The sequence below is a fragment of the Electrona antarctica genome (assembly GCF_951216825.1).
Source record: "Electrona antarctica genome assembly, chromosome: 24".
Taxonomy (NCBI): Eukaryota; Metazoa; Chordata; class Actinopteri; order Myctophiformes; family Myctophidae; genus Electrona; species Electrona antarctica.
In genome coordinates, this window is record NC_136803.1 from 23,638,812 (window position 1) to 23,656,824 (window position 18,013).

General features: G+C 43.0%; 3 protein-coding genes across 4 annotated transcripts; 2 read left to right on the forward strand and 1 right to left on the reverse strand.

Moving 5' to 3' along the window:
• The first annotated feature begins 1,528 nt into the window (after window positions 1-1,528).
• Window positions 1,529-4,009, forward strand: LOC306917321 (gamma-crystallin M2-like). The gene is made up of 3 exons (XM_079495494.1): window positions 1,529-1,573; window positions 2,372-2,611; window positions 3,607-4,009. Exons 1-3 carry the CDS (start codon window positions 1,565-1,567, stop codon window positions 3,877-3,879), a joined length of 522 nt encoding a protein of 173 aa, XP_079351620.1. The 5' UTR covers window positions 1,529-1,564; the 3' UTR covers window positions 3,880-4,009.
• Window positions 4,010-9,547: 5,538 nt separating this feature from the next.
• LOC306917317 (gamma-crystallin M2-like) lies at window positions 9,548-12,595 on the forward strand (the record flags this gene model as incomplete). Of its 2 annotated transcripts, none has more annotated exons than XM_079495486.1 (3): window positions 9,548-9,636; window positions 10,575-10,817; window positions 12,320-12,595. In XM_079495486.1, the coding sequence occupies exons 1-3, from the start codon at window positions 9,601-9,603 to the stop codon at window positions 12,593-12,595; spliced, it is 555 nt and encodes a 184-aa protein (XP_079351612.1). In that variant the 5' UTR covers window positions 9,548-9,600. The 2 variants fall into 2 exon arrangements, with proteins under 2 accessions (XP_079351612.1, XP_079351613.1); XM_079495487.1 differs by lacking the exon at window positions 9,548-9,636 and adding an exon at window positions 9,862-10,088.
• A 1,174-nt stretch (window positions 12,596-13,769) lies between these two features.
• Window positions 13,770-17,484, reverse strand: LOC306917581 (gamma-crystallin S-1-like; the record flags this gene model as incomplete). Its single annotated transcript, XM_079495877.1, has 4 exons — window positions 13,770-14,039; window positions 14,686-14,928; window positions 15,118-15,190; window positions 17,447-17,484. The coding sequence occupies 4 exons, from the start codon at window positions 17,482-17,484 to the stop codon at window positions 13,770-13,772; spliced, it is 624 nt and encodes a 207-aa protein (XP_079352003.1).
• Window positions 17,485-18,013: the final 529 nt, after the last annotated feature.

Consider the following 18,013-nt stretch of genomic DNA (forward strand, 5'->3'; position numbering starts at 1 on the left):
TAAGGAGTACTGTAATTGATACAGAACACCATTATCACCATGCATGGATGTACCTTGTAATGTTACAACAGCAAAAACACTGGACTGGTTTAAAACTACAGGGGAAGCTAGCTTGCCTTCCGGATGCAGACCACACCGTATCAATATTCAAGAATTATGCAGTTGATGAGGATATATAGTCACCTTTGCAGTCAAAGCCAGATTACAGGTCCTTCCAACCAGACTCAATCTCTCTCTGTGGTACCCTAACACATTTCCTCCTCATTGTCTGCACCATGACCACACACAGTTACAGAAACAGTCACATATTCTTAATGGCTGCTATGTATAAGGGAATGTACATTGCTAGGCACAACAGAATTGTTGAACTATTAGCTAAGGACATGAGTTTATATGTTTCATCATCCCGACAAAATGTATAAGAACTGACGTGTTTCAACTGCCATGTTCATGCACAATAATGAAAGTGATGCCTTTTCAGATGTCACAGCTAATACACCAGATATTGTTGTTGTTGATGAGGACAGTAGAGAAGTGACCATTTTGGAAGTGGCATGTACATTTGACCACAGTCTGGAAGAGGCATTCCTTACCAAGGTGCTTAAGTACCAGCGTCTTAAGGATGCTATTACAGCTTGGCTACAAATGTAAACTACTCCATATTTGGAAGTCTCGGTAATGTCCATAAATCAGTCGTGAGGGGCCTGCAGATTGCAGGCATGCCCATGCAAGCCAAGAGCTAAGACATCGGCAACATTCTGTTCAGTGTCTGCAATAATTGGCAGTCGCCATATATGGAGAAGGCGATGCTTTCTGTACCCGTGATCTGTATCATGAAGCAGTTTGCGCATCCACTATTGTTTGTGTTCAAGAATTTCTTGTTAAATGTGAATGCAAATAAAGATGTTAAATCTTTTCTTCTTATCTTAAATAAATGTGTGTGTGTGTGTGTGTGTGTGTGTGTGTGTGTGTGTGTGTGTGTGTGTGTGTGTGTGTGTGTGTGTGTGTGTGTGTGTGTGTGTGTGTGTGTGTGAGTTTCATCCTCTTAGCAGATTTTGCATTGACCTGTACACTTTCGTTTAACTGTACCCATTCTACAAGCTGTTAATGAAATCTTCAATCTTCATTCTTCAATGCGTCAAATGAAAAACTTCTGGAGTCTGTACCAACAACTCTTAGTACGTAACAATTCAAAACAAGGAATATTTAACTTTACCCACCGAGTTTCAGTGGTATAAATGCTCAGTTGCTCAACATATAAAAGTGCATAAAGGAATATGGGTTCAAGCCAGGGAATGCTTTTTGTTTGTTATTGCAAACAACACGCACATTGCTGCCATGTTGTTTTGCTGATGCTGCATATGTAAGCGTTGACCACCTGGGTCAGTATGGTGTTTTGATCACTCGTGATGAACAAAAACAGTGACACATCACACGTGAATAGGCTACTTTATGCTGCGCAATCACATCACACAGCAGCTTTTTATATAAAAGAGAGAGACATGGAGAGCATGCATCCAGTATCCATCCAGCATCACCTGGGAAGCGACAACTGTCTGTAACAATGGGAAAGGTATGTTTGATTGCCATCGTTAAATGCTGTAAATCAGTGGTTTTAAACTTTTTTCATATTAAGGTCCATTATTTATTATTCGGCATTTGAGCCACGGATCAACCTTTGATGAGATTTAGGGCTCCATTTTCGTCACCGCTAAACCCCTTACCCCTAAACTTCTTTGCCTTTTTTTTACTAATTTGAAAAACATTTTTGAATAGTTCAACTAGCCAATCTACATTGACACGTTGTGAGCTTGTAGACTGGCAATTGTAACTATTCAAAAATGTTTTGCAAAATAATAATAAAAAAAAGGAAAAGAGTTTAGGGATAAAGGGTTTAGCGGTGACGAAAATGTAGCCCTTAGCCTCTGTCCACAATTCCATGCTGTATTGATGTGGTGCCATATAGGAGAGATAACAGGCACACGTTGTTCATAACAATTCTTCTACATTCTCTAATTGTGTAGACGTCCTGTAAATTAAGTAATGCTGATGTTTAACAATAATTTTACTCTTGAGTGTAAAATGTATAACCAAGGGTCCATTTGGTTATGCTCTCAAGAGTTAAATGTATCTACATATAAGGGTTCTTTTGGTTACCAACTCTCCATCATTTAGCTGGGGGACCACCTGGAACCCCCTCAAGGACCACTGGTGGTCCCCGGACGACTGGTTGAGAACCACTTATGTATATAACAGTAATTATATTAAACAATCAATACACTATAACAATCTCTTGAATGAAACCGAAATGATAATCAAACCACAGCAATGTGTATTGTAACCAAGGTTGACGCAAATTATCCTTTCACAGATAATCTTCTACGAGGACAGAAATTTCCTTGGCGCGCATCATGAGTGCATGAGTGACTGTGCCGAACTGCTCACCTTCTTCCAACGCTGCAACTCCATCAGGGTTGAGAGCGGCTGCTTCATGGTATATGAGAGGCAGAACTACCAAGGCAGCCAGTGCTTCCTCAGGAGAGGCGAATACCCCGACAACCATCATGCCGGCGTTGAGGGTTCCATCCGCTCCTGCCGTACGATACCCGTGGTAAGTCTTTGAGGCGGCATTGAGTTGAAGTGCATTCAATAGGCTCTATGCACAACATATGCCATTTTTCTAAGAACTTGGGCCCCTTCCCTACTTCCTTCTCACAGGTGTTACCGATGATACTAATTAAGGCTCTGTTCCATTCTGTTCAAACAGAGTCGAGGATTCCATTTGGTTCCATTTGTACACTCTCAGTGTGATGGGGGTCGTTGAAATTAAAAAGAGAACCACTGTACACTAAATGGAACAGAGCGGTAACACGGTAAAGTAGGGAAGGCCGGGGCCCGGAAGTAGGAAGTATTATTCTGTATGCAATATGCATAGAGCCCATTGCAGGTATTGACAATATTTATGGTCTACTGTCAAATGTAAGTGTGAATGCTTGTGTAGCAGTACGCGGAAGCGGGATGGAACCCGGGGCTCCCACTCGCCATACCAACGCGCAACCTACCGTGCCAATAGGGCTGTTGCGGGCTGGGTCTTGGCTGGGGGCTACACTTGCACATTGGTGAGCTTAATTGAGAGCATACAATGAAACCAAATGGCCCCTTACGGGTCCATTTGGTTTCATTTCCTGAAAAATTAACATTTTGGAGTTAGGTGGTTTCATTCGTCCCGACAGCAGAGATATATATATATTCTTGTCTACTGTCTAGCTTCTATACTTTTGTAATAATAATAATAATAAAACTTTATTTGTATAGCACCTTTCATGACATGAAATGCAGCTCAAAGTGCTTTACACAAAAAAAGAAAAGAAAGGCAGGGCATAAACAATACAGTGAGGACATGAATAACATTTTTTTTAAAAGACAAATAAATCAATTAAAAGCAAGGGTGTAGAAGTGGGTCTTGAGCTGAGCTTTAAAAATGTCTACAGAGGCTGCCTGTCGAAGGTACAGTGGGAGTTTGTTCCACGCCATCGGCCCGTAGAAGCAAAAAGCTGCTTTGTAGTGAGTTTGACATTGACTGGGGGGTATCTTCTCCTCCTGCAGCACCATGGCTCCTACAAGATGAGGCTGTACGAGCGCCCAGACCTGAGCGGCCAGATGCAAGAGGTGAGCGACGACAGCCCCAACGTGCAGGAGCGCTTCCGCATGTCCGACATCAACTCCTGCAGCGTAGTGGACGGCCACTGGCTGATGTACGAGCAGCCCAACTACAGGGGCAAACACTACTACCTGAGACCCGGCGAGTACCGCCGGTTCAGCGACTGGGGAGCCGTGAGCCCAAGGGTCGGCTCCGTCCGGAGAATCACCGACAACTAGAAGTCTTCATAATACCTCCTTCCTCTGTCCATTATGAATAAACATGCTTGTTTTAAACTTCTGCGTCAAGTGATCACGGTTGAGGGAGTGCATTGTGTTGTGTGTGTGTCGATTACAGGGTGTCTGTAGATTCCATTGGGTTTTTGTTTCTGCGTCAAGTGATCACGGTTGAGGGAGGGCATTGTGATGGACGGCCACTGGATAACGTACGAGCTGCCCAACTACAAGGGCAGGAACTACTACATGAGGCCCGGCGAGTACCGCAGGTACAGCGACTGGGGTAGCATGAGCCCCCGGGTCGGTTCCATGCATCCGACGCATCATGGACCTCTGAAGGGGAGGAGATCCTCATCAAGTGTCTCCTGTATGCCTTGTTTCACACGTTGAATAAAATGGTATCAGCCCCTCGTATATGTCGTTGTGCATCTTGCTTATTTTGCAGTTCACACATTGTCTATGTGCGCGTGCGCACGCACGCACACACACACGCACACACACACACACACACACACAGAGAGAGACTTTCAGAATATTGTATACTTACCTATACATATACCTATACATTTTAGGCTAATAGGCTAATTTCTCAAACATGTTCATGTTGAGGAGGCCCCCAAATTCATAATGTATAGGCTATTAGAAGGATGAATCATGTTCATGTTCATGTTAATTTATTTGTTTGTCCCTGAGGGGCGATATGGTGTACAGCATCATAACAGGCAGACAACATGAATCACATAAAATACAGTAAAGGCACATGGTACACATAAAAACAATAAAACAGGATGACAGTTCAAGGTATCAGTGTAGCATTGGAATTCATATCACATTGCAAGAACAGTTGTATATTAATACATACAAGAAGCGACAAAGTTACCTCCTCCTCACATTTAAGGCCTGGATAGATACAGGCACGAAGGACAATTCATATCTATTACTAGAGGCCCCTGGGACCTTTAGGCGGAGGCCAGAAGGGAGCAGCCTGTATTCAGAGCTGAGGGGATGAGAGTTGTACATACAAATGGACTTGGCTTTCTTTTAAGCACCTGTTTTTGGAATATTTGATCCAGGCTACTGAAATTTACAATTTTCACAATCCTACTGAGGTGGTTTTTGTCCTTTAGGTTCAGGTTTCCATACCAACAAATTATGGAGAAGGAGATAACTGACTCAATGAAAGCACTGTAGAACAGTTTCATTGAAGATTTATCAACCTGAAATTTGGCAAGCTTCCTCAAACAAAAGAGGCGTTATTGACCTTTCTTACACAGCATTTGACAGTTCACATCAAATTTCAGCTTGCTGTCAAATGTAGTGCCCAAATATTTGTAAGTGGTCCCCAGGTCAACTTGCTCACCATGGACAACACTGGGGGGGATCTCCTGAAGTCAACACACATCTGGCCATGACCAACTTCATCATCATCAAGCAGGCTGACCCAACAGACCCAATAGGCCATTGTGAAAAGGGTGGCATTTCTTATTATGCCTTGGATGGCAATTGGATGATTTGAGGCATTTTGTTCCAAAAATGTTTTTTGCAAAAATCCACCTGTTGGTGGCGCTATAACAGGCCAATGTGAAAAGGGTGGGATATATTCCTCAGCCTATTAGGAAAGTCTGTGAAAGATTTCACGTAAATTGCATGCCCTGAGGCATTTTGACAGCAGAAACTGCCTGTCATCATTTCTCCCCCCTCCCTATTCCAAAGCCCCCCCAGGTACATTATATATTTAAACTATTTTCAGCAATGGTACACTTATTTTTTCAGTGGGTAGATCTTGTTGAGCTGGTCATTTTGAAAGTAGATCTCACGTCATAAATGTGTGGGCACGCCTGATGTAGGACTAGTAGCATGCCAAAGTTTGTGCTATTGCCATTGAGAATGCATTGGGCGTTTAAGTTAAATAACTCAGAAACTACAAATCATTTCAAAGTAAAAAGTTCCAGCATGAGTTTCTAGGTGAAAGTAATTTTTTGACGTGCCATAGAGCTGCCATTGAGCCCCATTATAAGTTTCTCAAATTTGAAAGCACTATATTTCTAAAACTATGAAACATTTCAAAGATTTATTTTCAGGCAAACATGTCCACCGTAAGATGAACCTAAATAGGTTTGAATGGGGTTTCTAGGTGTAAGTATGTAGGACTAGTATGTAGGACTGTATTAACAATACAGTCAAAATAGCACTAGAATCTGCACTGCCAACTGTCATCACTCCTTTCAATAACTATTCTGGATCTCTCGACAATTTCACAAATGGGTTCAATAATGTCCTCCTCAATGCTATAGATTCCATCGCCCCCTTCAAAACTATAAAACGCACATCACAGAATATTTCACCATGGTTCAACAATAATACAAGATCACTCAAACGAACATGTCGAAACCTTGAACAAAAGTGGCGTAAAACTAAGCTCGAGGTATTTCATTTGGCATGGGATGAGTCAGTACACACATATAAACGTGCTCTACAAGAAGCTAAAAACACATACTACTCCACATTAATAGCCAACAACAAAAACAACCCCAGATTCCTTTTTGACACAATCGCCAACCTCACCAAAACCACTCCCCCAGCTCCCCCCCCCTTCCATCAATCCACTAGATTTCCTTACATTTTTCAACAACAAAGTAGAGTCAATTAGAGAGCAGACTAAGAGCACTGCTACCGCTTCACCCACAACCGCCTCCCAACCTCCATCTTCCACAGCCACTCATTCCAGCATCACCCTATCACATTTTGATATAATCTCCTATGATAATCTCATTAAACTGGTCTCCACATCAAAATCCACCACCTGCCTACTGGATCCAATCCCCACCAAATTATTTAAAGAGCTGCTTTCTACACTGGGCCCCCCGCTTCTTCATATCATAAATGAGTCCCTAATTAGTGGCACCGTTCCAACAGTTTTCAAAACCGCAATAATCAAACCCCTACTTAAAAAACCTAGTCTAGATCCACACACATTAGCGAACTATAGACCAATATCCAATCTCCCATTTATGTCAAAACTGCTAGAAAAAGTTGTTGCCAGTCAGCTTACAGCCTATCTCAGCAATAACAATCTTTTTGACAATTTTCAGTCCGGTTTCAGATCCCACCACTCCACAGAAACCGCTCTGGTTAAAGTGTCAAATGATCTGCTAATGGCAATGGATGCGGACAGGACCTCTCTCCTGCTGCTCCTCGACCTTAGTGCCGCATTTGATACGGTCGATCACTCAATTCTCCTCGATCGTTTAGAACATCTAATTGGTATCAAAGGTCCTGCACTCGATTGGTTCCGCTCCTACCTCTCACATAGATCTCAGCGTGTGCTCTTCAATAACTCAATGTCCGATTTTTCCAGTGTTAATTACGGTGTCCCACAAGGCTCAGTTCTTGGTCCAATCCTCTTCTGTTTATATATGACACCATTAGGCGACATTTTTAGAAAGTCTGGCATAGAATACCACTGCTATGCAGACGACACCCAAATTTACATCCCCATCACAGCAACTGACCCATCCAACATTCACAAACTTGAAATCTGTCTAGCCGAGGTCAAGAAATGGATGAACAGCTACACTGGCTACCCATACAGGCCAGAGCCGACTTCAAGATACTCCTCCTGACCTATAAAACTTTAAATGGACTCGCACCACCTTACATGTCCAGTTTAATAAATATATACATCCCTCCAAGACCACTACGCTCTCAGGATGCTGGAAAACTCACAGTCACAACACAAAAATAACGGTTGGGGGCAGAGCTTTCACACACTGTGCCCCCTGTCTCTGGAACGCTCTCCCTCAGGATGTCAGAAATGCACACTCCCTGGACATATTTAAGTCAAGGCTAAAAACACAAATTTTTTCTATACACTACGGTTCTGCTTAGTTTTAATCAGTATGATTCATACAGCTATGCACATTTTACCATGTTTTACTATGTTTTTATTGCTATGCTATTTGTGTTTGATTTGTTTTTTGATGTATTAATGCTGTAAAGTGCACAGAGACCCCCTGGGGTGATTTTGTACTATAAATAAAATAAACTGAACTAAAATAAACTGAACTAGCAGCATGCCAAAGTAAGGTATGTGCAGGTCCTTGGATTGACGTGTTGCATATGAATGAATATTTGAATTAAAAGAAAAGAAACAATGAAAACCATTTGGATTTTGATATTCATAAATGCATTTGTACACAAATATACATATCTGTAAAGAATTTACGTCATGGAGACAGACAACATGTTTAATTTCTTGAAAAGGGAGCAGATGGTTCGAATCAATCTAAGTAAAATATTCTTTTGAAGATAAGATGAATGAGTGCTGGCCCATATTATATTACAGTAAGATATGTAAGGAAAATCTAACTATAATACAGGGTTAAAAAACAACTTCTATTCAACAATGTACACACCTTCCTAATTATGCCTACAGACTTCATTGCTTTTTTACAAACATGATCAATGTGTTTTTTCAGTTTGCCATCAACTATGATCCCTAAAAACTTTGTCAAAGTTACTTGATTGATTTTGGTCTCTTTGATTGATTGATTGATTTGCCTCCTTTTTGAAATAACTCTTACCTTCATTACAAAATAAAATACAATTAGATTTCTCTACGTTTAATGACAGCTTAAAAGTCAAAGTCGTACGATTTGTCACACACGTTACCGCAGTGAAATGTGTTCTCTGCATTTGACCCATCTCTTGGAGCAGTGAGCCGCAGCCAAGGAGCGGTGAGCTGCAGCCGTGCCTCACTCTGGAATCAGTTTATTAGTCTGGAACAAGACTAACTGTCTAGCTCAGTGGCCTTAGATGGTTGGTTAGAGTGTCCGCCCTGAGACTGGGAGGTCAGGGTTCAATCCCTGGCCGGGTCATACCAAAGACTCTGGGACTCTGGAAAATGGGACCCAGTGCCTCCCTGCTTGACACTCAGCATCAAGGGTTGGATTGGGGGTAAGTCCCTGCGACATACTAGCATCACGTCCAGGGGGTGTACTTGTACATCAAGCTGCCTCACACTACAGAAACAGGAGATAGGCTCCTGCCCTATGGGCCTCATGGCTCGGCAAGGCTACTTACTCACTTACTAGATTTAGTCGACTAAAATCTTGACATTTAGTCACTAAACTAGACTAAAACTAAATGAAAACTATTCAAAAGACTATGACGAAAACTAAAATTAGCTGCCAAAACAAATCCACATTATGAAGAGGTCTTGATAAAGGTCCTTGTAACACAATCAATACAAATCAATCATAATGCTGCACAGGTGGCCTTGTGTGTGTTCAAATTAACCTCTTGTTAAAATGTGGATTTTCATGGCATTGATTCCCTTCTGTTCTGGCAGCGGTGGCCGAACGGATTGCGGAGCGGTCTTGATACCGGAAGGTCGCCAGTTCGAATCAGTGGTCCGACACGTTAAAATTACCACCGCTGAAGTGCCCTTGAACAAGGCATTGAACCACTACGATGAAATGTTCTATGAGCAGGGCCTGGCTGGAAACAAGTTCTTGAGCTTAGCCCAGATACCCTGGGTAAATATAGTAATCATTTCATTTCATTTAATTTCCCTCTCTGCACCGCACAATGTATGCGTGCGTGTGCGATTCATCCTCTTAGCAGATTTTGCATTGACCTGTACACTTTCGTTTAACTGTACCCATTCTACAAGCTGTTAATAAAATCTTCAATCTTCATTCTTCAATGCGTCTTCTATAACAAATGAAAAACCTCTGGAGTCTGTACCAACAACTCTTAGTACATAACTCAAAACAAGGAATATTTAACTTTACCCACCGAGTTTCAGTGGTATAAATGCTCAGTTGCTCAACGTGAGGAACATATAAACGTGCATAAAGGAATATGGGTTCAAGCCAGGGAATGCTTTTTGTTTGTTATTGCAAACAACACGCACATTGCTGCCATGTTGTTTTGCTGATGCTGCATATGTAAGCGTTGACCACCTGGGTCAGTATGGTGTTTTGATCACTCGTGATGAACAAAAACAGTGACACATCACACGTGAAGCGTAGCTGCTTGGTGTCCCTATCTGTTGATAGAAGCCATTTGAATGACAATAGGCTACTTTATGCTGCGCAATCACATCACACAGCAGCTTTTTATATAAAAGAGAGAGACATGGAGAGCATGCATCCAGTATCCATCCAGCATCACCTGGGAAGCGACAACTGTCTGTAACAATGGGGAAGGTATGTTTGATAGCCATCGTTAAATGCTGTAAATCAGTGGTCTACTTTTTTCATATCAACATCCATTATTTATTATTATTCAGCATTTGAGCCACGGATCACCATTTGATGAGATTTAGCCTCTGTCCACAATTCCATGCTGTATTGTGTGGTGCCATATAGGAGAGAGATAACAGGCACATGTTGTTCATAACAATTCTTCTACATTCTAGACGTCCTGTAAATTAAGTAATGCTGATGTTTAACAATAATTTAACTTTAAATGTATCTACAGGTTATTTTTGTTTACCAACTCTCCATCATTTAGCTGGGGGACCACCTGGAACCCCCTCAAGGACCACTGGTGGTCCCCGGACTACTGGTTGAGAACCACTTATAATTATATTAAACAATCAATACACTATATCAATCTCTCGAATGAAACCGAAATGATAATCAAACCACAGCAATGTGTAACCAAGGTTGACGCAAATGATCCTTTCACAGATAATCTTCTACGAGGACAGAAACTTCCTCGGCGCGCAGCATGAGTGCATGAGTGACTGTGCCGAACTGATCACCTTCTTCAACCGCTGCAACTCCATCAGGGTTGAGAGCGGCTGCTTCATGGTATATGAGAGGCAGAACTACCAAGGCAACCAGTGCTTCCTCAGGAGAGGCGAATACCCCGACAACCATCATGCCGGCATTGAGGGTTCTACTATCCGCTCCTGCCGTACGATACCCGTGGTAAGTCTTTGAGGCGGCCTCTCAACATTGAGTTGAAGTGCATTCAATAGGCTCTATGCACAACATACGCCATTTTGCTAAGAACTTGGGTCCCTTCCCTACTTCCTTCTCACAGGTGTTACCGATGATACTAATTAAGGCTCTGTTCCATTCTGTTCAAACAGAGTCGAGGTTGCTGCTATTGACCATTTGCAGACCGCGGCCAGAGTTTGGAAGCCCTCGTTTTCAGTAAAGCAATGTCCTGCTGCCTCCTGCATTATGTGCAAATTCAAAACAGGTGGTACGCAGGGCAGTTGAGTGATATCTAACGAGCACTTCCAAACTGCAACACTTAGAAAAAGAATCACGTGCAAGGACAGAAAGTAGCTCATAACATGTCTACAGTGGATTTTTATGAAACAAACACTTTGAGGATAGAAATAGAATAATTCAAGCTTTTCGTACAGCTGCAATGTTGGCGAGTTTGACGTTGTGTAATACAATCAGACTTTTCGGTTTCGATGAATGGGCTGTCTATGGGAAGTTGCACCTTGTTAGCACCTTGCCATTACCTTATATGGTAACATTGCCGCGGTCTGCATATGGTCCATTGTGCATGTTGGCCCTTAGAGGTCAAGTTGGTTCCATTTGTACACATTTGAGTGATGGGGGTCCTTGGAATTAAAAAGAGAACCACTGTACACTAGAACAGAGCGGTAACACCTGTGAAGGAAGTATAGGGACGGGGCTCAGAAGTAGGAAGTGTTATTCTGTATGCAATATGCATAGAGTCCATTTTGCTAAGAACTTGGGCCCCTTCCCTACTTCCTTCTCACAGGTGTTACCGATGATACTAATTAAGGCTCTTGTTCCATTCTGTTCAAACAGAGTCGAGGATTCCATTTGGTTCCATTTGTACACTCTCAGTGTGATGGGGGTTGTTGAAATTAAAAAGAGAACCACTGTATACTAAATGGAACAGAGCGGTAACACGGTAAAGTAGGGAAGTAGGGTATTATTCTGTATGCATAGAGCCCATTGCCGGTATTGACAATATTTATGGTCTACTGTCAAAGTGTGAATGCTTGCATATTGGCAAATGTAACACCTATTATGCAGCTCTGCTCGCGGAGTACTTTACAGTGTAGCAATTATCATTTCTAACCTTTAGAGCAGTATAAACAATTAAATACGGTAAATAATAATTATCTCCCGCGGCGAGATAATATCGCGACCGGTCGAGATAAAATACATTTTCTTCCGTGGCCATTCTCGGGCTCCGTAGGTTTTCAACCCTTTTCACATCAAGGTCCATTATTTGTTCGGCATTGAACCAAATGGCCCCTTATGGGTCCATTTGGTTTCATTTCCTGAAAAATGAACATTTTGGAGTTACGTGGTTTCCTTCGTCCCGACAGCAGAGATATATATATATTCTATATTCTACTGTCTAGCTTCTATCCTTTTCGGAGTCACGTGTAGTGAGTTTGACATTGACTGGGGGGTATCTTCTCCTCCTGCAGCACCATGGCTCCTACAAGATGAGGCTGTACGAGCGCCCAGACCTGAGCGGCCAGATGCAAGAGGTGAGCGACGACAGCCCCAACGTGCAGGAGCGCTTCCGCATGTCCGACATCAACTCCTGCAGCGTGGTGGACGGCCACTGGCTGATGTACGAGCAGCCCAACTACAGGGGCAAACACTACTACCTGAAAACCGGCGATTACCGCCGGTTCAGCGACTGGGGAGCCGCGAGCCCAAGGGTCGGCTCCGTACGGAGAATCACCGACTTCAACTAGAAGTCTTCATAATACCTCCTTCCTCTGTCCATTATGAATAAACATGCTTGTTTAAACTTCTGCGTCAAGTGATCACGGTTGAGGGAGTGCATTGTGTGTGTGTCGATTACAGGGTGTCCATTGGGTTTCTCATGCTGAAGCTGTTTTCCTCTGACATTCATGACACATTTAAGCCTACCCAGCCACGCATGGGAAAGATCAACAACAGGGTCAGATACGATAGCATTGATTGTGAGAACTCCAAGTGTCAGTTTTGCACATTGGTATAACTTTTTCTTTCTTTCTTTCTTTTCTTTCTTTTGCATATGGACATTACATAAATGCAATGTAAATCATTTTAACATTTGAGTACCACAGACGAATAACAGTCTAAGTCCACACTATTGATCCATAATATATAAATGATAGATAAGGGTTCAGGACAACAAGGCCTTTTCGTGGAGGGGTCAGTCTGAAATTTGGACTTAGACTGTTTTTCGTCTGTGATACTCATGATGCCTGCTCATGAACTTTGACCATGTCAAGCAGGAGCCTTGACTAAAAATACATCGCATGACTGCACCTGGGACGTATCCTCAGTGGTGTATCCCAAGGTCATCTGGGTTTCGGGTCTCTCGAACATCATACCCCTCACTCAGGTGACCCAGCCGGGGTGATCAAGTCCCGACTTACGTCCCAGTAGCTACCCTCGATCAGTCACATTAGGGCAAGACCAAGACCACACAATCCGTTGCTCCGGAACTACTCTACCGGGACTGGATGGAGGATCAGCAATCTGGCACATGCAGAGACTATGTCGCTGTGGGTTGACTCCTGTCCGGGCCCCTCCCACGTCTCACCAGGTCCACTCCTGCTCTCACCAGGCCCAGGACCTGTGCGTTGCACCAGACTCCCAGCACCAGGCACTTCATTCAGGAGTGGTGGATTATAATGGCCCTCCTAAAGGCCTTCACCCGGGTGTCGTCTACATTCCGGCTGTCACCCGTCTCTCCAGGCGTCACCAGACTATACCTGGTTGTCACGTAGAATATTCCTATGAGTCACTATAAATAGAATAACTATAACTAAAAATGAATTACAATACATGGAAAGGAAATGCAAAAGGCGGCCCACTGGGTATCTGAACACTTTTTTATTAACATCACATTACATGAGACCATTGGGATCCCTTTCTTCACATGGCGATGCGCTTGATGGAGCCCACCCTGGCGCTCATGCTCCCCCACTCGTTAAACCTCCTGTACTCGCCTGGGCGCATCAGGAACTGGCGCCCCCTGAAGTGGGGATGCTCGTAGAAGATCCAGTGGCCTTCCATCACGTTGCAGGAGTGGATGTCGTTGAACTGGAAGCGCTCGGACACCGAGGCGCAGTCGTCGCTCATCTCCATCATCTGACCTCCGAACTCGCTGCGCTCGTAGATCTTCATCTTGTGGGAGCCGGTGTGCTGTGTGGGGGTGGACGAAATGACAAGGAGTCGTGTTACCAGAGAACTAGAGGCAGCTGGTCTTCCATCCCTTTCTTTCATTCTCTCTAATAAGGCCTATACAGCTGTGAATCCGTTATACAATAAGAAAATATACCACGACTTCAAGGATGTGATTCCAGCAACAGTCAGACACACCATTAGTCAGACGCCCTCCCCAAAATCCTAACCTCACAGGAAGCCAGGGGTGATTTTTAACCCGCAGCACGGATTCGTTTTAACCCGCCACGCATGTCGGGAGCCACGGCTGATTTTTAACCGGCAGCACGGCTGATTTGTAACCCGCGGCACGGGTGATTTTTAACCCGGGGCACGGGTGATTTTTAACCCGGGGCACGGGTGTATCCGACTAATAATGACTGTAAAGACCGTTTGGCACTATTTGTCTAACCAACGTATATGCACCCCTGCAGGGTAAGCTGATCTTTAACATACAAGCTGACATTATCATAGTGTAGTTGTTCCAAGATTGTCTGACATCACCATATACAGTTGATGACTTTATATACAGTAGGGTTTTCTAAGAGGATCACTATAGCACAGTTTGTGACATGCCTCAGCCCTAGATCACTCAGATCATGCATGCCTGAGCCTGACTGAAGCTTACAGGGGGGATCATGCGGCAGGAACGGACGCAGTCGTTGAATCCCATCCAACGCTGGTAGTCGGGGAACTCGCCCTTGCTCAGGTAGTACTGATAGCCCATGTAGTTGGGCCTCTCGTAGACCATCCAGCCGCTGCTGTCCACCCTGATGGAGTTACAGCGGCTGAAGTGGGAGTGCAGGTCGTTGCAGTCTCCATCGCACTCGTACGAGCGCCCCTGGAAGTTGCGGTCCTCGAAGAATGCGATCTGAAAACAGGTCAAAATTATAGTATTTTTTTAATAGATGTGCAGGTCAAATAAGGAGACCATGCAGGCAGACTTTATCACATGACAAAGGGATAAACGATCCCTGTTTATTGGTTTCGTTTCAACAGCCTGTGGAGGTACTGTACGCAGACAGGCACAAAAGATGCATAGAAAAACAACCAGCCTTACCTTTCCCATTGTGTCGGCAAATGTAGCACCATGCAGCCACCGGCGTGCCCTGCCTTTATAACCCACAGTCGACCTGCAGCTTTGTCATTCAAATCATGGCTGTCACGTCAGCTTTTTTCACCGAACAATGTACTTTACTTTTGTAGTGAACAAAGCAACTATGAACCAATGAACTACTAGGGAGTTTGGGGTTGTTTCAATATCCATTCAACTCACAAATATAATATACGTATAATGGAAAAAAAACAGAACAAAAATATATTGTCTCTGTTGGGTGGAAATTAAGAAACCTCATATGTCCAAAATGGTTACTTTCCAGGATAAAAATAGCAGATCGGCAAGCTCAAAACGAGTTGCTTCGCACTGCATTTGAAGCTTGTGGATCTGCTATTTTTTAGGCTTTTGTGTGATGCTGTAGTGGGATGATCAACTACTGTATAGGGCATTCATTTACGAAAAAACACAAGTTAGAATATGGAGCAAGCAACAATCTAAACTAGAAATGCACTCTCTCTCTCTCTCTCTCTCTCTCTCTATGCCAACTTGCACTCAAGTAGGCCATGTATGGCCTACTTGTGCGCAAGCAGAGCATGCCATGAGGTATGCTCACAACTCCTAGGGGCAGTATTATGCGTGTCTTAAGTACCAGGTCTTATTACTTAACTTAAGACCTGGAGGCGTGATCAATGCCATTTGGCTATTCTGAGTGGCCAAACAGCATTGGCCACGCCTCCAGGTCTTAAGTTAAGTAATAAGACCTCGTACTTAAGACGCGCATAATACTGCCCTAGAGTCCTAGAGCTGTTAATCCTATAGACCCCTTATTGACAGACAGACAGACGCGTCCAGTCATTGGAGCGGTTATAGGCACCACTCAAAAAAGAGAAGAACATAGAACAAGACAAAGAAGACTATAGGACAACAACAACTAACTGTAAGACTACATGCATTCAATTCAAATCCATTCAAAGTGCACAATACACAGATAGATGAGTGTAATAATTAAAATTGTCATTCGTGTCAGCACACCCACACAGAGTTTTACATATATGTTTGTTCTAGGAAAAATATCCTGGACAAATGGTAAAAAATGAAATGGTAAAAAGGAAAAGAAAAAAAGACCAATACAATCAAAAACAGTCAGCTTTAGCCACTTACCAGGTCCCCTGGTTCTTCCCCTCTAGTTAGTTAGTAAGTTAGTTACTTTATTGACAAAATACATTGGGTCCAAACAATCACCGAAAAGGCCCATGAATAAAAGCATTGAAATGTACAATGAATTAAACTATATAATACACAACACAAAATCCCTTGACTCAGACAACAGGAGTTTTCTGTCAAAAGTGATATAGGCAGGCATATAACTCTGTTAGCCCACAAAGCTCAGATCAGTAAACTCATGTCCATATTTCCCTCTGATGTCTTGTGTGAGGGGGGACCCGCCGGTATGTGCCGTTTGTTTTGTTGTATACCACACCATGCAGTCTCACATTGACAAATAGGCTGCCCATGTGGTATGCGACTCCACCTCCCCATTTCCACAGGCTGCCTATATATGAGAGGCCAACCGAAACCGTGTAAAGGTTATATATACTGTGTGTATGTTTGGTATAGAGTGGATGAACAGCTCATTCTGGGTTGATGGCTTGGTATAGGTCTTATATCTTGTTCCCTGGCTCTGTTTGGATTGGAGTTTATGAATCAAGTACCGCAATTAAGTCTCTCAATATGATCTTGTTTCTCCATAATTAAATGGGAATAGATGACTTGTTTCTCCTTCTTTAGACATTGAAAAACATACCATCAAGTTGACGCTGCTGTATTCGTTTTACACAAAATGGAGTCATCCGTTTTGGTGGACAGCTGGATAATCAGTTGAGTGCTTTGTTTCAGGCACTTCTTTCTGACACAATGTCCATGCAAATAGCCTAAATGCCACAATGTGTTCAATGCAGCTTCTCCTAGGTTGAGCTCCTGTCTGCTCTCAGAATGTCTTATAACAGGACAGAATGAGTCTGTTATTAAGCATATAGTCATATAACTTTGCTGCATTATTGATCTCACATATCCCCCGGGAATTGTCGCAATCAAGTTGGTTACCTTTCTTGGGGCCAAGCTCATTGGCTAGCCAGTTACAATTACAAATATGGTGTGTGTACATGCTGCTTATCGACAGAAGTTTGATCACACCTGCCTGCTCCTTTTCCTGCCTTTTGCTGGTGGTCAATCATGGTGGACTTCTGCCATTGTGATAGGGTCAGCTAGAAGTGGAATGTTGTGACATTCCAGTCCTCCATATCATCTATATGTAGTGGGGTTTCTCCCTCACCTCACCAGCATGGTGTGTTCAGCAGCCTCTCCATGCATACGTTCGTGGAAGTCACTTTCAGAAGACATCTACACCAATCTCTTCGACCAAGAATAAGGATTAGGGACGCAAGGGTTCATGAGGTTAATGATAATAGCACATATATATACTTGGATTAGGTTTCAGATTAGGAAGAGGGTAGGGTATTATGCTCTATCAAACCCCTACAACTAGGTTGTAAGGGGTTTGTACAAATTAGGGTTAGAACTCCTTGTTTTATTGTATCACTAGGCTACTTATTTTGACAGTTTGTTCACATAATATGTGAACATATGTATGATATATTGCTATGTATCTGCCTATCGTCACCTTCTTAAACTAATGACCCAAGTCATTTTTTTAACCCATTTAGGCCTGAGGCCGACTTCTAAAGCCTGACCTAAGTTTTCTGAAAAACTTCAAATATTTATATAGCAGCATCAAAGTTTTATTTATTTTTTTAATACTGTACTGTACATACTGTACAGAACCCCAAAATGGGTTCCCGGCCTGAGGGGGTAAAACACCAAAAGGGGTTCCCGCCCAGAA